At 56.0% G+C, this 19,777-nt stretch overlaps 2 protein-coding genes across 2 annotated transcripts in view; one reads left to right on the forward strand and one right to left on the reverse strand.

The window, feature by feature from the left end:
* LOC128807765 (SH3 and multiple ankyrin repeat domains protein 3-like) overlaps positions 1-547 on the forward strand; it is a 75,642-nt gene extending 75,095 nt beyond the window's left edge. Inside the window, 1 exon segment of the mRNA XM_053978333.1 lies at positions 519-547. Coding sequence (XP_053834308.1) covers positions 519-547 — 29 coding nt within the window.
* Positions 548-10,369: 9,822 nt separating this feature from the next.
* On the reverse strand, positions 10,370-19,054 carry LOC128808127 (smoothened homolog). Its single transcript, XM_053978959.1, has 12 exons — positions 18,695-19,054; positions 14,840-15,045; positions 14,086-14,295; positions 13,818-13,990; positions 12,787-13,006; positions 12,577-12,700; positions 12,403-12,495; positions 12,107-12,215; positions 11,759-11,944; positions 11,304-11,452; positions 11,082-11,216; positions 10,370-10,893 (listed from the first exon to the last, which is right to left on the reverse strand). The coding sequence occupies exons 1-12, from the start codon at positions 18,942-18,944 to the stop codon at positions 10,385-10,387; spliced, it is 2,364 nt and encodes a 787-aa protein (XP_053834934.1). The 5' UTR covers positions 18,945-19,054; the 3' UTR covers positions 10,370-10,384.
* Positions 19,055-19,777: the final 723 nt, after the last annotated feature.

Consider the following 19,777-nt stretch of genomic DNA (forward strand, 5'->3'; position numbering starts at 1 on the left):
AGGAGAAACTGGAATTTCAGGGAAGCCACCCAGAAGGAAATCAGTTCTGGAGACAAACCCCCCTCACCCCGAGCCTTGCAAAAAGGAGAGGAAATTTTGGAGCAAGCCCAAAAGAGGGTGGAAGCCCATCAGCAGGGGAGGTGATGAAACTTTTCACCCCAAAGTTTCACGAGGTGAGAGGCTCCCTTAGGACAGGCACGCTTGTTTCCCCCCTAAAAAGGTTCACAGGGGATAGCTCCTTCTCCTGAGATGCCAAAAACCAGGGGAAATGTGCATTTCCCTACACACACAGCAGGTACACACCACCCCCTGCTCCAGGGAGTACCTGTGCCCACCTGAGGAGCTGCACACACACGGATGGACTCGCCGGGATTCACAGCTCCAAGGCCACAGCACCCCTGGGAGAGGGGCACCCCCAAACCCCCCCCCCACACACCCCACACCCAGGTACGGGCACACCCGGGTGCCAACGTCACCGGTGGCACCTGGGACATTTTTATCTTATCCACATTCCCCAGATAACCCTGGGAACGTGAACCTGATGTGAACCCACACACGCCCTGGAGCTCACACACCTGGGGGGGCAGGAACGGGGTGTAAGGGCACCCAGAGACACCTGGGGGGGCAGAAATGGGGTGTAAGGGCACTCAGTGCCACCTGGGGGGCAGAAATGGGGTGTAAGGGCACTCAGTGCCACCTGGGGGGCAGAAATGGGGTGTAAAGGCACCCAGTGTCACCTGGGGGTGCAGAAATGGGGTGTAAACCCACCCAGAGACACCTGGGGGAGCAGGAACAGGGTGTAAGGGCACTCAGTGTCACCTGGGGGGGCAGAAATGGGGTGTAAGGGCACCCAGTGGCACCCGGGGGTGCAGAAATGGGGTGTAAGGGCACCCAGAGACACCTGGGGTGGCAGGAACGGGGTGTAAACCCACCCAGAGGCACCTGGGGGAGCAGGAACAGGGTGTAAGGGCACCCAGTGTCACCTGGGGGGGCAGAAATGGGGTGTAAGGGCACCCCAGTGTCACCCGGGGGTGCAGAAATGGGGTGTAAGGGCACCCAGAGACACCTGGGGGGACAGGAGCGGAGTGTAAGGGCACCCAGTAGTACTTGGGGGGGCAGAAATGGGGTGCAAAGGGACCCCAGTGTCACCCGGGGGTGCAGAAATGGGGTGTAAGGGCACCCAGTGTCAGCTGGGGGTGCAGATATGGGGTGTAAACCCACCCAGAGACACCTGGGGGTGCGGGGAACGGGGTGTAAGGGCACTCAGTGGCACCTGGGGGTGCAGAAATGGGGTGCAAAGGGACCCCAGTGTCACCTGGGGGTGCAGAAATGGGGTGTAAGGGCACCCACTGTCACCTGGGGGTGCAGAAATGGGGTGTAAACCCACCCAGAGGCACCTGGGGGTGTGGGAACGGGGTGTAAAACCACCCAGTGTCACCTGGGGTTGCAGAAATTGGGTGTAAGGGCACCCAGAGACACCTGGGGGGGCAGGAAAAGGGTGTAAAGGCACCCCCTGTCATCTGGGGGTGCAGAAATGGGGTGTAAGGGCACTCAGTGCCACCTGGGGGTGCAGAAATGGGGTGTAAGGGCACCCAGTGGCACCTGGGGGTGCAGAAATGGGGTGCAAAGGGACCCCAGTGTCACCTGGGGGTGCAGGAATGGGGTGCAGGGGCACCCAGTGTCACCTGGGGGTGTGGGAACGGGGTGTAAAACCACCCAGTGTCACCTGGGGGTGCAGAAATTGGGTGTAAGGGCACCCAGAGACACCTGGGGGTGCAGGTGTGAGATGTAAACGCACTCGGTGTCACCTGGGGGTGCGGGAACGGGGTGCAAGGCCACTCGGTGTCACCCCACATCTCCCCACCGCACAGACACGGCGGGGAGGGGGAGGCACAAGACGCAAACAGCCCCCCCCCCCCGCCCCAGGCACGGCAGAACACGTCCCCAAAATGCAACCACAGCCCCGGAGCACCGCCGCGGCCACGGCAGCACCTGGGGGTCAGCGGCACCCCCGCACCGGGCCGGTCCTTTGCCCGGCCGCGGAGCCCCGGGCCGGCTCCCCGTGCCCGCTGCGGCGCTGTGCCCGCGGGGACGCCCCGCACAGCCCCGCCAGGAGGGCTCCCTGCCGCTGCCGCCGCCGTTACCTTCTTGACGGTGCGCGGCGCCTCGGTGACGGTGCCGTCGGGGCTCACCAGCGCCTCGGCCGCGGCGCCGCCGCTCTCGCCGCCGTCGCGGTGCCGGTGCTGGGGGTGGTGCGGGTCGCTCCTCTTCATGGCCGAAGCCTGCGGCACCTTGCCGGCGGCCGAGGACACGCCGGCGGCCGAGGAGAGCGCGGGGCAGCCGCCCCCCGGAGGCCGCTCGGCGGAGGGGGCCGGGGCCGCCTCACGCTCGGCGCCCGGCACGGGGCAGGCGGGCGCCGCCGCCACGGCGTGCCCCGCCGCGTGAGCGCCCGCAGGCTCGCACGGCGGCCCCGCCGCCTTGTCCATGGGGCCGCCGAGCTCCTTCAGCTCCACGGCGGGCGCGGCCACCGCCACCTGCACCGACATCGCCGCCGACTGCTCCGGCTCCGGCTCCGGCTCCGGCTCCCTCAGGGCCGCCGGCCCCGCCTCGCCCCGCCCCGCCGCCTCGCCGCCGCGCTGCATGCCGGGACATGCAGTCCTGCCGCCCCGTGCTCCGCCCCGTCGCGACTACAGCTCCCGGCAGCCCCTGCGCCTCCTCGCGGGGCCGCGCGGGGGTTGGTGGGAGTTGTAGTCCTCAAAGGCATATTTGTGTGGGTTTTTTTTGTTTTTTTTTTTTTTGGTTTTTTTTTTTTTCTCTTCACGTTTTTGATGAATTTTCAGTGTTTCGGCCGCCGGGCACAGAATCCCAGAAGCACTGAGGTAAAAGACCTTCAGGACCATCGAGACCAAGGTGTGCCTGATCCCCACCTTATGTTACCAGCCCGGAGCCCTGAGTGTCCCCTCCAGGGATTCCTTGGACACCTCCAGGAATGGGGGCTCCAAAGCTCCCTGGGCAGCCCCTGCCAAGGCCTGAGCCCCCTTTCCATGGGGAAATTCCTGCTGAGGCCGTTCGCTCTCCTCCTGTCCCTGTTCCCTGGAGCACAGCCCGACCCCCCCGGCTGTCCCCTCCTGGCAGGGACTTGTGCAGAGCCACAAGGTCCCCCCTGAGCCTCCTTTGCTCCAGGCTCAGCCCCTTCCCAGCTCCCTCAGCCTCTCCAGACCCTTCCCCAGCTCCTTTGTCCCTTCTCTGGACTCGATCTGTCGCAGGATTTGGTGTCCCCGCGGTGCCACGGTCTGGCCAGGCAGCTCCCCAGGCCTGGACCAAAATGCTGGAATTTGGGAGCCAAAGGGGTTGGAAAAGCCCCCCCCAGGCAATGAAATGCAACCACTGCAAGGCCACCCCCTGATCCGTGTCCCCAAGAGCCACCAGCAAGGAGGGATGTCCCACCGAGGCCACCCCCATGGGGAAACTGAGTCCAAGTTATGGAATTTCAGAGCCAAAGGGGTTGGAAAAAAAACAGAAGTGAAGTTTAGAACCTTTCTGATGCAGTTGGACGGTGTTATAGCACTCAAACATTTCAGCACCAAGGTGGAACCCAAATGCTCCGTTGCTTTGAGTAAAAAGGTAAATACAAAACAGAATGTATTTTGGGTCAGTGGGCACTTAAAGCAGTGAGTTTTGATGTGGAGAGCTCTGCTGAGAACTATTTATCTATAATAGATAATTCTCTATAAACTGATGTCTACTAAACTACAGTACACATATGTCTACTAAACCAGAGTATACAAGGAAATAAAGCTTATTTTTTGAGTTATTTTATACTGATATGCCCCCCAAAATGGAAAACCCATGGGAATGAGGAGCATCCTGGCGTGGGGAACGTGCCCTCCAAAGGCTTGGGACCTGCTGTCCTGCCACGGAGCTCAGCCTGCAGGCACCAGCCAGTAACAAAGCACAGCATTTCTCATTTACACCTGATGATTTAAAGCTTTACCACCTTTTCTAAATCCGGCTCTTTGGGAATGTGCCTCCTCTGGGGTGCAAACCCATCCTTTTATTATTGTTACTGATTGAGACCAGCCCTGGGAGAAGAACTTGGAGCTGTTGGCGGGTGAGAGCTTAATTAATTCTCAATTCTCAAGCGTTAATTCATCAATTCTCAAGCCCCGGGCGAGCTCGGTGTTTGGGGCGAGCTGGAGGAGAGGAGGGAGGGAAGGAATCCACAGAGCCCTGCCCAAAAAATCAGGAGGGAGGGGAGAGATGGAAGGAGAGGAGAGCCTGAGAGGCTGAAGGAGGAGGGTTTGAGGGAAGAAAGAGTCACGGGAGAGGGGCAGGAATTCCAGAGGGGATGGGAGTTAAAGGAGCAGCAGCGATGAGGACAATTCCCGACCTGTGAAAAACGCCAGTCGCTTGGTTTTTAAAACGTTTAAAGTTTCATAATAATAATAAAATGGTTATAAAAATAGTAACACAATTAGAGTAATAAAAATGTAGAGTTAGGACAATTACAAGACAATAAAAAGCAAAGAATTCCGGACGTTCGGATGCTCTCGGGCCCTTAAGCCACGACAAGCGTGCCTTGTGAACAAAGGAATCACCTTAAAAGCAATAGCCTGTTGCATATACAGAACACTTCATGATTATGCATATATTTTATTTAAAACAAGAAATTCGTCTAGTACTTGTCAAAAAGTTTCTGTTAATCCCCAGGTGCCTTCGAGTCTAAGTGAGGCTTGAAGAAGTTCGTTTCTGTTGATAAGGAAAGCCATAAATTCCTCTCCTCTGGAAAATTTAGGGGTTTCTGTAATTGTTATCTTTGCGTGAAGAATTCCTTGATTATCCCATCTTTTTCTTGAGCTAGTTAAAAAGCATCTTACATAGTATAGTTTCTATTTTCACATTGTGTTATAACCTAAAAATACATTCAACACACCACTGGAGAGAATTAATACAGCATAACTTCCCAACATTACACATCTAATATTCACTGTAACATTTGCAAAAAGCCAATCATAAAATGTGCATTTTTCACACGGCCCCACCGAGCTGAAGCAGCTGGAGCAGCGGCGGGGTCGGAGTGCGCAGCTCGTCCCTGCCCCTCTGCGGGATCGCGGAACTCCGGCTCGGGGCAGGGATTGGAAGCTGGAGCAAAATCCCTCCCCTGCCATGGAGAGCTGCTGCAGCGCCGCGGTTCTGCTCAGGAGAGGAGGTGGTGCTGGCCCTGAGCTGGGGAAACCTTAGATCGCACCAAAAAAAACCCACCAGGGTGTTCGGGCCAGGGCAAAATCCCGACCTGATCCTCTTCTGCCGAGGAGAGGAGCTTGTGCTGCCCTGGAGATGGAGAAACCCTCCAGAATTCAATATTTCCTGCTACCACAGGTCCCAGGAAAAAAACAAAAACAAAAAACCAAAAACAAAACAAAACAAAAAAAACCAAAAACAAACAAAAAAACCCACAAAAAAAACCCCACAAAAAACAAAACCAAAACCCACCAGGTTGTTTTGACCAAGGCAAAATCCTGACCCTGATCCTCTTCTGCTAAGAGGAGCTTGTGCTGCCCTGGAGATGGAGAAACCCTCCAGAATTCAATATTTCCTGGTACCACAGGTCCCAGGAAAAAACAAAAAACCAAAAACAAAACAAAAACAAAAACAAACAAAAAACAAAAACACACACACACAAAAAAAACCACAAAAAACCAAACACCAAACCCAAAACCTTGCTTTGACCAAGGCAAAATCCTGACCCTGATCCTCTTCTGTTAAGAGAAGCTTGTGCTGCCCTGGAGATGGAGAAATCCTGTAAAATTCATCATTTCCTGGTGCCACAGATCCCACAAAAAACCCACCAGGTTGTTTTGGCCAAGGCAAAATCCTGACCCTGATCCTCTTCTGCTAAGAGGAGCTTGTGTTGCCCTGGAGATGGAGAAACCCTCCAGAATTCAATATTTCCTGGTACCACAGGTCCCAGGAAAAAACAAAAAAAAAACAAAAACAAAACAAAACCAAAAAAAAACCAAAAACAAACAAACAAAAACACACAAAAAAAAAAAAAAACACAAAAAAAACCCAAAAAAAACCCACAAAAAACCAAACACCAAACCCAAAACCTTGCTTTGACCAAGGCATAATCCTGACCCTGATCCTCCTCTGCTAAGAGGAGCTTGTGATGCCCTGGAGATGGAGAAATCCTGTAAAATTCATCATTTCCTTGGTGCCACAGATCCCACAAAAAACCCACCAGGTTGTTTTGGCCAAGGCAAAATCCCGACCCTGATCCTCCTCTGGGTGGATCCTCATCAGATTGTTTTTCAAACCCCTCACAAATGCAAAATCCCGACCCTGAGCTCTCCTCTGCTGAGGAGAGGAGCTTGTGCCAACCTGGAAATAAAGAAATCCTCTGGAATTTATCATCTCAGATCCCACAAAAAGATCCCAGGTTGTTTTGCACGTCCTTCACCAGGGCAAAATCCTGACCCGCCCTGGCTCAGCGTGGGCTCTTCCTCACCTTTTAAAGGATATTCCTAAAATCAGGAGACTGGCAGGGATGGTGTTTTCCTGGGAAAAACACCCCGTGCTGCTGCCAGCACCCCCAAAACTCCTGGTGTTGATTGGCCATAAATGCCAGGGCTGATGCCTTGAGGATCTGACCTAGAGCAGAGCTAAGGAACAAAGCAGGGATTTATTCCAAGGATCTCCTGCATGGATCCACCTTGGGCAGCACCAGAGCCCAGCCAGGGCTGCACCCAAATGAACCAAAATGGTCCCAAAATGCACGAGCGCTCCCGGGGGCTCTCACTGGGATCAGCTCTGCTCCATTTGCACCTTGCAGTTCATTGTCCCATTCCAGCTTTAGCCCAGGCACTCCCATCCTGCTTGTTTTTCTCTCTCCAGCCCACGCTGTTTGTGCTCCTGGGCCTGAGCTTTGGATCATTTGTCCTTGGTGCCCAGCTGGAGCAGGAATTGTTTTGTCTCCCTGCTCTGTGCACAGAGCTCGCCATCCCATAATGTGAAGCTCAGACCCACACACCAAAGCAGCTCAGAATGTGAAAATACAAAAGCCAAAGCTGAGGCCTCACCCCACGTCCCCAGGTGCCACATGCACAGGGCTTTGAAATCCCTCCAGGAAGGGCAATTCCACCCTGCCTTGGGCAGCCCATTCCCATGCTTGGAAAGCCTTTCCATGGAGGAATTGTCCCCAGCAGCCACCCTGCACCTCCCCTGGCACAGCCTGGGGCTGTCCCCTCTCGTCCTGTCCCTTGTCCTGGACGTGGAGCTGCCCAGAGGGACCTGGTGTTCCCTACGGAGCTTCCCAGCACCCTCTGGAGAAGGATCCAGGTGGGACCAAAGCCAAACCTGGCCCCAGAAGTTGGATTGTGCCTGGGGCAGGGCTGCTGTGCCAATCCCACAGGGACATTCCATGGGCTGCAGGAGTCACACCTGGGATCTGACACAACAAAACCCCACACCTGGATCCAGCTGAGCTTCAGCCCACGTTTGTGCTCCTGGGCCTGAGATTGGGATCATTTGTCCTTGGTGCCCAGCTGGAGCAGGAATTGTTTTGTCTCCCTGCTCTGTGCAGAGAACTCGCCATCCCATAATGTGAAGCCCAGACCCGCACACAGAATCTGAAAAATAGAAAAGCTAAGCCCTGAGGCACCAGGGGGAGCACAGAGAGGTTATCCCAGGGATCCAGGCCGTGCCTGGTGATTTATCTGGGAAAACAACAGATACCAGGAGGGGAAGGCAGAGGCTCTTTGGGGAGGGAGGCTCCAACAATTGGGGCTCTGTGAGAGGCGAGCAGCTCGGGGCTGCCTCCTTCCCTCGCTCCCTGGCACCAGCCTGGGATGGTTTTGCCTGGAAGTTTGGGAGAAAACAGCCTTGGAAAAGCAAAAATTCCTCTCCTTGAGAGCCGTGGCTGGGTGCAGATCCACAGCAGAGTTTGGTTTTTCCCACCAAGGGAATTAAGGTAGAACCAAGAGGGGAAAACCTGAATTTTCCAGGTTGTTTTCTGTTCCAGCTGAGATTTCATCCTTTTAATTCCACCAGATGGGTGGGAAATGCCAGCGTTTCTCCCTGGGGATCAGTGGTTCAGTGAAATCACAGGGAATCAGTGAATCCACAGGGAATATTTCCCAAATTTCCTGAAATTTCCCCGTTTTCCCCCAGGGAAACCTCTGGAGGTGTTGGGAGATGTGTGACCCTCTACGCTTCACTCTCCTGCACCTCCCATGGGAATGCTGGAGCTTTTCCCTAAGGATATTTCATGGAAATTTGCTGGATTTTGGCAAACTGGGGCTGTTTTCTTCCTTTAAAATTTTCTCCCCTAGCACCAAATCAAGGTGGGTTTTTTTTGGGAGGGGATGTGATGTTGTCAGCACATCTCCTGCTGCTTGCAAAATTAAAATATTTTGGTGTTTTTGTTTCAGAATGGCAAATCTTGTAGGAATAGTTTTGTTAGAACTGGGTTTTTCACCAAGAAAGCCACAAAATAAAATATATAGAAAGGAAAAAAAAAATAGCCCAAAAAAAAAAAAAAAAAGGAGATAAAGAGAAATATTTTGTTTCATCCCGGACAATCCAGCTTTGACTCTGGAGCAGGGTCAGCCCGAAAAAAAAAAATAAATAAACACTGAAAAAATGCAATTTTCACTGACCAATTCCACCTAAATTTCAGGGTTTGGTCTGCAGGATAACCAAACCCTGCAGCTGCAGGGCTCTCAAGCAAAATAAAAAAAGGATCTTTTCCAAAAGCAGCATTTCCCCCCCCAAAAAAGCACCAGAGCCATGGGAAACTTCAGATGCTTCAGTGGGACCCCACCCAGGAGCACCCCAAAATTTGGGGCTACCTGAATTTTGGGGGTTTGGGGGATATTTATAATAGATTTATATAAGATATTTATAATGTATTATAAGATATATTATAAGATATTTATAAGATATTATATAAGATATTTATAATTTGGGCAGCCCCAAATTTTGGGGGTTTGGGGGATATTTATAATAGATTTATATAAGATATTTATAATGTATTATAAGATATATTATAAGATATTTATAAGGTATTATATAAGATATTTATAATTTGGGTAGCCCCAAATTTTGGGGGTTTGGGGGATATTTTAGCCCGTGGTGCCACCTGCAGGCAAAGGCCCCATTTGTCCCTAAAACTGCCCATTTGTCCCCAAAACTGCCCATTTGTCCCCAAAAGTGTCCCCACAGCCCTCGAGGGCATTTCCAACCCCTCTGAGCTCCTTCCTGCAGGTGGAACAGGGGGTTCCAAACACTTTAAAGCAGTTTTTAATGTGCTTTAAAGCAGTTTGAAACGCTTTTTAAGGTGCTTTAAAGTGGTTTAAAACACTTCAAAGCAGTTTTTAAAGCAGGAGGGTTTTTAGGAAAAAGGAACAAACCCCCCCCCCCCAAAATGTTTTCCCACATGGATCCCTCCCCAAAAGAGCCCAGAGCAGCCACTGGGATTGAAAATCTGTAAATTTAATACTGATACAGGAGGGTTTTTCCTTTATACAGCAAAAATGAACCCGTGGAGGTCAAAAAAAAAAAAAAAAAAAAAAAGCCAGGAGCCTACCAGGACTTAATAAAAATAGGGAAAATTCCAAACAGCAGCAGGGACTGGAGCCCTCCTGCCTCAGGGCTCCGCTGGCTTTGCTGTGACTTGATTTTTATTTTTTTTTTTAATCCTAAAAAAATAATTAAAAAAAGCTTTGCTCTGGGGGTCGCTGACCCTGACTCACCTCTAGCACCCCAAGGTTTTTGGGGTTTTTTTTTTTGCTTTTTTTTTTTTTGCTCAGGAGCACCCACGCAGCCCAAGGTGCTTCCTGTCCCATCTCTCTGGTGCTGCCACCCCACTAATCCTGATTTGGGTCTGGCTCAGCTCTCTGGGGAGCTGGAAGGCACTTTGGGGTCTTGGAAGGGATTGGGGTGAACCCAAAATAGGGCTGCACACCAGGGATGCTACTGCTGCTGCTGCTGCTGCCCCTGACTGGGCTCACCCCGAGCAGAGGCATCACGATACAAACGTTTAAAAAAATCAGAAATTTAAAAAAAAAAAAAGAAAATTTGCTATTGGCACATGTGGGGGTGAGCTCTACGTACCTCTAGCCGTGGGTGGGGCAGAGCTGCCCCAAATCTACCCTGATCTAGGCTGTCCCCAGGTGTCCCCCTGGTCCTTAAATCCCTGTCCCACCGACAGCTCCTTTCTCCCGGTGGTGCTGGAGGGAATCCCAAAAACCTCGCCAGGCTGGGAAGCGCACGGAGAGACGAATCCTCCAAGGGGAGAAATGGGAAGTGGTCAGGTGGATGGACGGATCCCCGTGGGATCAGGTGGGTTCTGGCGTCCCCATGCCCTCCCCACACCCCGCTGGGATCAGAAGTCCGAATCGGGCTCCAGCAGCTCCGCGTCCACCAGGTTGGTCCGAGAGTGGATGGGGGCCAGCCCTGCCCGGCAGCCCTGAGTCCTGCTGGCCCCGGGGCGGGGCAGGGGGCCGGGCTGGGGGGGCCACAGGGGGCCCCCGTTGTGGTGCCAGCGCCCGGCGCCGGGGCTCTCGGGGTCGGCGGCGCCGCTCTCGGGGCAGAAGGGGTTGCTGATCACGTGCAGGACGTCGGCCCTGCGGCCGCGCCCGTCCCACGGGCCCCCGGGGAAGGTGGCATCGGGCAGGACATCGGGGGCAAAAGCCACCAGGCAGGGCTGGGGGGGCAGGCGGGGCAGGCGAGGGACGGTGCTGGGGGCGGTGGAGCGCCCCGGGCAGCGCTCGGGGTCTGGGGTCACCTCCTTCTTCTTCTTCCTCCGCTTCTTCTTGCGGCCGCTGCGCTTCTGCAGCTCCGGGGACACGTCGGCCTCCACCACCCACAGGTTGGCCCTCTCCTCTGGTGGCACTGGGGGACGCAGGGTGAGGTGGCTGTTGAGTGGCCACGTCCCGCCCGTGCCCCCCGCCAGCCCCCAACACCCCCCGCCACCCGCCTGATCCCACGGGGATCCGTCCCAAATATTCCATCAACACCCCCCACCACGCCCAGCCCGGCTCATCCCCCAGAAATTCCCCACGAGGCCCCCAAGGACTTGCCAGGCGTCGCCACGGGTGTCACGGAGATGTCCTGGGGCAGGATGGCCCCTCTCCTGGCCACCATCTTGGTGACGTGCTGGGCCCAGGCCGAGGACACGTCGGCCGACGGCTCGTTGATGTTGAACGCCAAGCCGGCTGCGGGGACAGGGGGGATCTGGTCACGGGGGGACTTTGGGGACCCCCACGGGGTTGTTGGGGACGTCCCCTGCCCCTGGCACGTACCCACGGGGCCGTCGTGGGACACGGTGTGCATGCTGAAGGACAGCTCCTGGCCCGGGTCGCGCAGCAGCTCCTTGCGCTTGGAGAAGGCCTTGGCGATCATCTTGCTCTTCTTGATCCTCTTGGGCTGGTCGTCGCTCTGCCCCGTCAGCCTGGGGACACGGAGGGCACAGAGGGGACAGGTGGGGCACAGCCGTCACAGCTGGGGGCACAGGGACCCTCCCCAGCTCCCTCTCCTGCCCATGGGGACACCAGGCTGGGGAATGGGCTTGGGGATGGAGGTGTCCCACAAACGCCACATGGGAGAGGCCACCCCGTTCCCGAGCTGCTGCGAGCCCTCAGCTCAGCAAGCTGAGGGACAAACACCTGGGAACGTCCTCCAACACCCCGTTGGATGGGGCAGGAAGGGCTCCAGGGAGCCGGGGTGACATCCTCGGGTGACACTCTCGGGGTCCCACCTGCACCAGGTGCGCTTCCAGATGAGCAGGGTGGCCTTGGTCCAGACCCAGGTGCTCATGGAGACGCCGGTGCCGAACATGGCGAAGAGGTTGATCTTCTCCACCAGGAGGCTCGGCCGGTTCTTGATCTCGCAGTCCGGGATGGGCTTGTTGGTCTGCGTGGCGATGGTCACGTTGGCCTCACACCTGCGGGGACACGCGGGGCACAGCGGCTTTAAGGAGGGGGACAGCCCACGGCCCCCACGGCTCTGCAGGGTGGAGACGCGGTGGCACCGCTGGTGGGGGACACGGGGCTGCCCACGGCGGTGCCACCGCGTCCCCGTCACGCCCCGTCCCTGTCCCACTCACAGGACGTATTCCCGGAAGCTGCGCTCCCACTCGGCCTGGTTGAAGAAGTCATAGAAGTGGCAGCCAAAGGTGATGAAGACGAAGCCGAAGGCCAAGAAGCCAAAAATGCCTGGAAGAGAAGAAGGACATCCAGCCAAACTCCAGTGACACCGAGGCAAAGACGCCGCACCGGGGCCGTGCCACCAGCACCACAGCTTTGTCCCCCCGCTGCTGCCACCCCTGGGAAGGGGCTGTGTGACAAAGTGTCCCCATTCCCACGCGGATTCCCTGGGGAACGGTGCCGGTGAAGCCCTCACCCAGGCGCAGCATGGTCTCGTTGATCTTGCTGGCCGCCTTCTCGCTCAGCAGCCCGGGGTGGTTGCTCTTGATGGAGAAGAGCGTCATGACCCCTGCGGGGAGGGCGAGGAGGGTCAGGGTGTGGGGACACCCACGGTGACCCCGTCCCTTCCCCAGAGCAGAGCCACACCTACCCCGGATGAGGAAATAGCCCCCCACGATGAGCACGAGCCCGATGGGGGCCAGCACGAAGCCGGCTCGGTAGCGGTAGTTCTTGTAGCCCACGAAGCAGATGCCACTGACGGAGTCACCGTCCACCTGGCAGCGGCGGGGACAGGGACAGGAGGGTCAGCTGGCTGCGGGCGTCACCCTGAGGCACCATCCCGTGACGGTGGCCCCGTTACCTGCGCCACGGCCAGGATGGCCACGGTGAGCACGAAGGGGATGGACCAGGTGATGAGGTGGAAGTAGGAGGTCTTGCCCAGCAGCGGCTGGTAGGTGGTGCCCAGGGCCTTGAAGGACGTGTGCCAGGCGTAGGTGAGCATGACAAACCAGATGACGCCCGACATCAGCGAGTAGTACACGATGACGAAGATGATGACGCAGGACAGCGTCTCGTTGGAGCTGCGGAGAGGTGAGGCGAGGTGAGGGTGAAACATAAACTTTAAGGGGTTTAGAGATTTTAGAGGAGCTAAGATTTTAGTTAGAGATAAGCCTTACTAGAGTTAATTAAAATAAAAGGACTCTGTAAGTAGGCCTTGATGAAGTTAAGAGTTAGTAGTTAACTAATAATTGATTGCTTGTCAACACAATGTTTAGTTAGCTGGGTTTATAATGAAGAATATAGAAACTGACAAATGGCTTTTAGGAACATGAGACAATTGCGGGCCTCCTCTGTTCTGAAACCAACTGAAGACAGGGAATGGGAGTTCTACCGAGGTTCATTTGTCATATTTGCATTGAAAAGGCAGAAAGGTCAGAATGAGGAAGACTTCATTTACTTCCTCATTTTGGGACCCCTCCCCATGAAAGGCACCACCGACCCATTTCAAGGAACAAACTACGCATGCTTAATGGCTTTGGGAATGATTAGCACACGAAGCGAGGGATGGGATGTACCAAAATGATGAATATGTGTTTGTATTTTGGGTATTCAATTCTGGTGTGGATAAAAGGACTCTGCAATCATTGGAAAGGCACAGTGTGTATTTGGGAGCTGTCCCGCACGCTGCCCGGCGCCGCAATGAACATACACTTTCTAACTTCAAACTGTCAGAGAGTTTTTATCCGTCACAGTTGGATATCGGTGCTAGTTCAATATCCATATTTCTTTAATAAATCAAGGGGACACGCCAGGAGGCCAGCGAAGCCCGAGAGCCCTCCTTGGTGCCGGGACAAGCTCTAGCGGCAGGCCGGGGATGGAGGTGACACCTACGTGGGCTCGCCCAGCCGCATGGTGCCGTCGGCCCGGCACACGATCTCGTCGCGGGCGCCGTCCATGAACTGTGCCAGCCAGCCAATGCTGCCCACGAAGAAGCAGGCGTTGACGTAGAACAGGATGACGGCGGGGTAGCGGTTGGAGTTCCTCCAGTCAGCGACAAACGTGGCCTGGAGGGGTGGGGAAAGCGACAGCTCGGTGCCCGCCCCCCCCCCCCCGCCCCCAATTTCGGGGGACGGCTCCCCAGAAGGAGCCCGCGCCTCACCAGGGTGAAGAAGGTGCAGAAGATGGTGACGGAGCTGAAGGCGGCGATGTAGACGTGCATCTCGCGGTGCTCCTTCTCGGTGAACAGCGGGTTCTGGCACTGGATGCCGCAGCCCTCCACGTCCTCGTACCAGCTCTTGGGGTTGTCCGTCCTCACCAGCGGCGCCTCGCACTGCCCCGAGCTGTTGAACTTGATGTTCTGCACCTCGTTCTGCCAGAGGGGAAACCAGGCCGTGAGGAGGAGGAGGAGGAGGAGGAGGAGGAGACACCCCCGTGGCCAAGATGGACATCAGCGCCCGGTGGAGGGCAGGGGGCAGCTGGGGTCCATAGAATCACCAGGGAATCATGGAATGGGTTGGGAAGGGACCACAGAGCCCCTCCAGTGCCACCCCTGCCATGGCAGGGACACCTCCCACTGTGCCAGGCTGCTCCAGCCCCATGTCCAGCCTGGCCTTGGACATTCCAGGGATGCAGGGGCAGCCCCAGCTGCTCTGGCAATTCCAGCCCAGCCAGGAATTCCCAATTCTCAAGATCCCATCCATCCCTGCCCTCTGGCAGTGGGAGCCATTCCCTGTGTTCCTGTCCCTGCAGGCCTTGTCCCCAGTCCCTCTGCAGCTCTCCTGGAGCCCCTTTAGGGCCTGGAATGTGCTGGAAGCTCTCCCTGGATCCTTCTCCTCTCCAGGCTGACCAGCACCAGCCCTTCTCTCCTGCAGAGAGGGGCTCTCCCTCCCCAGGCCCGCGTGCCCGCGCCGTACCGGGCAGCCCTCGGGGAAGCGGTCGGTGGTGCACTTGAGGAAGTCGGGCCAGCCGCGCTCGCGCTCCACGATGGTGCAGGGTGCCCGGGTGGCCTGGCACAGGGTCTGGCTGGGCAGCTCCACCTGCCCATCCTCACACTTGGGCATGTAGACGGCGCAGAGCAGGGGCTGGATGACATCCCAGCAGCGCGGGGCGTTGCGCAGGCCTGCGGGGAGGGGACGGCACCGTCACCACCGCCGGCACGGCCACCTCCTGCTGTCCCCGCAGCGCTGGGACCCCTCTGTGGGACCCTCCTGCTGCTGCACAGTGCTGGGACCCCTCTGTGGGACCCTCCTGCTGTCCCCACAGCGCTGGGACCCCTCTGTGGGACCCTCCTGCTGCTGCACAGTGCTGGGACCCCTCTGTGGGACCCTCCTGCTGTCCCCACAGCGCTGGGACCCCTCTGTGGGACCCTCCTGCTGCTGCACAGTGCTGGGACCCCTCTGTGGGACCCTCCTGCTGTCCCCACAGCGCTGGGACCCCTCTGTGGGGCTCTCCTGTTGTCCCCACAGCGCTGGGACCCCTCTGTGGGACCCTCCTGCCTTCCCCGCAGCACTGGGACCCCTCTGTGGGACCCTCCTGCTGTCCCCACAGTTCTAGGACCCCTCTGTGGGACCCTCCTGCTGTCCCCACAGTGCTGGGACCCCTCTGTGGGACCCTCCTGCTGTCCCCACAGTGCTGGGACCCCTCTGTGGGACCCTCCTGCTGTCCCCGCAGCGCTGGGACCCCTCTGTGGGACCCTCCTGCTGTCCCCACAGTGCTGGGACCCCTCTGTGGGACCCTCCTGCTGTCCCCACAGTGCTGGGACCCCTCTGTGGGACCCTCCTGCTGTCCCCACAGTGCTGGGACCCCTCTGTGGGACCCTCCTGCTGTCCCCACAGCACTGGGACCCCTCTGTGGGACCCTCCTGCTGTCCCTGCAGCGCTGGGACCCCTCTGTGGGACCCTCCTGCTGTCCCCGCAGCGCTGGGACCCCTCTGTGGGACCCTCCTGCTGTCCCCGCAGCCCTGGGACCCCTCTGTGGGACCCTCCTGTTATCCCCACAGTGCTGGGACCCCTCTGTGGGACCCTCCTGCCATCCCCACAGCGCTGGGACCCCTCTGTGGGACCCTCCTGCTGTCCCCACAGTGCTGGGACCCCTCTGTGGGACCCTCCTGCTGTCCCCGCAGCGCTGGGACCCCTCTGTGGGACCCTCCTGTTGTCCCCACAGTGCTGGGACCCCTCTGTGGGACCCTCCTGCTGCCCCACAGCACTGGGACCTCACTGGGATCCCTCTGAGGCACCATGCCCATCACCAGGGCTGCCCCCCCACGCTGTACCCCCATACTGCTCTTGTCCACACTGTGCCCACCCCCAGCCCCTGATAAACCATTTTCCATACTGCACCCATCCCCAGACTCCTGCTGCACCCATCCTGAGGCCATTCTCTCCCGTTCCCCCTCTACACCACACCCTCCCTGCACCCCAGTCTCCTGCTCCCCTCCACATTGCACCATCCCCACTCCTCTGCTCTACAGTTTTCTGTACTGTGCCCATCCCCAGACAGCCACTGCACTGCTCCCCTCCATGCTGCACCCATCTCCAGCCCCTTTTTAATCAGTTCTCTACTCTGTACCCATCTCCAGTCCCTTTTAAACCAGTTTCTATACTGTACCCATCTCTAATCCCTTTCCAACCAGTTTTCTATACTGCACCCATCTCCAGTCCCTTTTTATCAGTTTTCTACTCTGTACCCATCTCTGGGCCCAACCTAGCAGTCCTCTCTACTCTGTACCCATCTCCAGTCCCTTCTCAATCAGTTTTCTACTCTGCACCCATCTCCAGTCCCTTTTTAATCAGTTTTCTACTCTGTACCCATCTCCAGTCCCTTTTAAACCAGTTTCTATACTGTACCCATCTCTAATCCCTTTCCAACCAGTTTTCTATACTGTACCCATCTCCAGTCCCTTTTTAATCAGTTTTCTACTCTGTACCCATCTCCAGTCCCTTTTTAATCAGTTTTCTATACTGCACCCATCTCCAGTCCCTTCTCAATCAGTTTTCTACTCTGCACCCATCTCCAGTCCCTTTTTAATCAGTTTTCTACTCTGCACCCATCTCCAGTCCCTTTCCAGTCAGTTTTCTACTCTGTACCCATCTCCGGGCCCAACCTGGTGCTCCTCTCTATACTGTACCCATCTCCAGTCCCTTTTTAATCAGTTTTGTACTCTGTACCCATCTCCAGTCCCTTTCCAATCAGTTTTCTACTCTGTACCCGTCTCCGGGCCCAACCTGGTGCTCCTCTCTACACTGTACCCATCCCCTGTACCCACCATGGAGTTTTCTATACTGTGCCCACCCCTGGGCCTGTGCTATCCCATATCCACCCCCCGTACCCCAATCTACTTCTGTACCCACCCCCAGCCCCTCTCGATAAAGTTTTCTATACTCTACCCATCCCCAGCCCCCCTCTATAAAGTTTTCTACACTGTACCTATCCCCAGCCCCTCTCTATAAAATTTTCTGTACTCTACCCATCCCCAGCCCTTTGCTACACAGTTTTCTATACTGTACCCACCCCCAGCCCCCCTCTATAAAGTTTACTATACTGTACCCATCTCCAGCCCTTTGCTATACACTTTTCTACACTTTACCCATCCCCAGCCCCTCTCTATAAAGTTTTCTATACTTTACCCATCTCCAGCTCACTTCTATAAAGTTTTCTATACTCTACCCATCTCCAGCCCTTTGCTATACACTTTTCTACACTTTACCCATCCCCAGCCCCTCTCTATAAAGTTTTCTACACTCTACCCATCCCCAGCCCCCCTCTATAGAGTTTTCTATACTCTACCCATCTCCAGCTCCCTTCTATAAAGTTTTCTATACTCTACCCATCCCCAGCCTCTCTCTATGAAATTTTCTACACTCTACCCATCCCCAGCCCTCCTCTATAGAGTTTTCTACACTCTACCCATCTCCAGCTCCCTTCTATAAAGTTTTCTATACTCTACCCATCCCCAGCCCTTTGCTATACACTTTTCTACACTATACCCATCTCCAGCCCTTTGCTATACACTTTTCTACACTTTACCCATCCCCAGCCCCTCTCTACAAAGTTTTCTATACTCTACCCATCTCCAGCCCTTTGCTATGCACTTTTCTACACTGTACCCATCTCCAGCCCTTTGCTATACACTTTTCTACACTTTACCCATCTCCAGCCCCCCTCTATAAAGTTTTCTATACTGTACCCATCTCCAGCCCTTTGCTATACACTTTTCTACACTTTACCCACCCCCAGCCCCCCCTCTATAAAGTTTTCTACACTCTACCCGTCCCCAGCCCTTTGCTACACAGTTTTCTATACTGTACCCATCTCCAGCCCTTAGCTATACACTTTTCTACACTTTACCCATCCCCAGCCCCTCTCTGTAAACTTTTCTATACTGTACCTATCCCCAGCCCCCCTCTATAAAGTTTTCTACACTCTACCCATCTCCAGCCACCCTCTATAAAGTTTTCTATACTCTATTCATATCCAGCCCTTTGCTATACACTTTTCTACACTGTACCCATCTCCACCCTCCTCTATAAAGTTTTATATTCTGTACCCACCCCCAGCCCCCCTCTATAAAGTTTTCTACACTTTACCCACCCCCAGCCCCTCTCTACAAAGTTTTCTATACTCTACCCATCCCCAACCCCCCCCACACTACACCCAAACCCCCCCTTCAAGCTCTCCCCCCCGCTCCCTTCCCCGCTCCCCATCCCCCTCCAGCCCCATCCCGGGCCTCTCCCGCACTCTCCCCGCTCCCGGAGCCGTCCCGTCCGTACCGGACCAGAGCAGCAGCTTCCCGTGCGCCTCCTCCTGCGAGGCGGAGTCGGTGGCCAGCAGCGTGGAGGTGGCGGCGTAGGGCAGCGCGGAGCCCAGGCAGGCGCCGAAGCGGAGCCGCTCGCAGGGCGCGGGGCGGCGGCAGCGCGGGGGCCCGGCCGAGGCGTTGTGGGCGGCGGGGCAGCGGCCGCCCAGGGCCAGCGCCAGGGCCAGCGCCAGCGCCCAGCGCCTCCCGCCGCGGCCCGGCCACATCGCGGCGGTGCTCGGCGGGGCTTAGGGCGGCTGGCAGCGGGGCGAGGGGCCCGCCATGGCCCCGCCGCCTTTGTTGGGCTCGCCGGGAGCGAGCGGAGCGGCCCCGCTGCTGCTGCTGCTGCTGCTGCTGCTCCTCCTCCGCCACCGCCCGCGGCCCGGCCCGGCCCGCGCCCCCCGCCGGGGCGGGCTGAGGGAGGGACCGCGGGGGAAGCGCTGCGGAGGGTAAGAGACGCGATTTGTGAGGGGAAAGTAGCCGGAAAGTGAGGGAAAATGCCCTTTTTTTTGGAGGAAAGAGCCTCCTTTTGTGAGGAAAAAGTTCCTCTCGCGAGGAAAGAGTCGCTTTCGGTCAAGAAAAGTTTCCTTTTTGTGAGGGAAAGTTGCCTTCTTTTCTGAGGGAAAGCTCCTTTTTGTGAGGAAAAGTTCCTTTTTATGAAGAAAAAGTCGCTAAAAAGTGAGGGGAAAAGTCGGTAAAAAGTGAGGGAAATGCTTTTTTTAGAGGGAGGAAAGAGTCCCCTCTCGTGAGGAAAGAGTCGCTTTCGGTCAGGAAAAGTTTCCTTTTTGTGAGGGAAAGTTGCCTTCTTTTCTGAGGGAAAGCTCCTTTTTGTGAGGAAAAGTTCCTTTTTATGAGGAAAAAGTCGCTAAAAAGTGAGGGGAAAAGGGAAAAGTCGCTAAAAAGTGAGGGAAAGTGCTTTTTTTGGAGGGAGGAAAGAGTCCCCTTTCGTGAGGAAAGAGTCGCTTTCGGTCAGGAAGTTTCCTTTTTGTGTGGAAAAGTTGCCTTTTTCTGAGGGAAAGTTCCTTTTTATGAGGAAAAAGTCGCTAAAAAGTGAGGGGAA

Source organism: Vidua macroura, chromosome 5 (assembly GCF_024509145.1).
Source record: "Vidua macroura isolate BioBank_ID:100142 chromosome 5, ASM2450914v1, whole genome shotgun sequence".
NCBI classification, from domain to species: domain Eukaryota; kingdom Metazoa; phylum Chordata; class Aves; order Passeriformes; family Viduidae; genus Vidua; species Vidua macroura.

Bases quoted from the DNA above. Each gene is read 5' to 3' on its own strand.
- LOC128808127 (XM_053978959.1), bottom strand. From the start codon at position 18,944: ATGTGGCCGGGCCGCGGCGGGAGGCGCTGGGCGCTGGCGCTGGCCCTG. The intron at 11,453-11,758 runs GTGGGACCCCGA...CCGTGTCCCCAG, and splicing joins TGGAAGCGCACCTGGTGCAG to GCTGACGGGGCAGAGCGACG. The intron at 11,217-11,303 runs GTACGTGCCAGG...CTGTCCCCGCAG, and splicing joins GTCCCACGACGGCCCCGTGG to CCGGCTTGGCGTTCAACATC.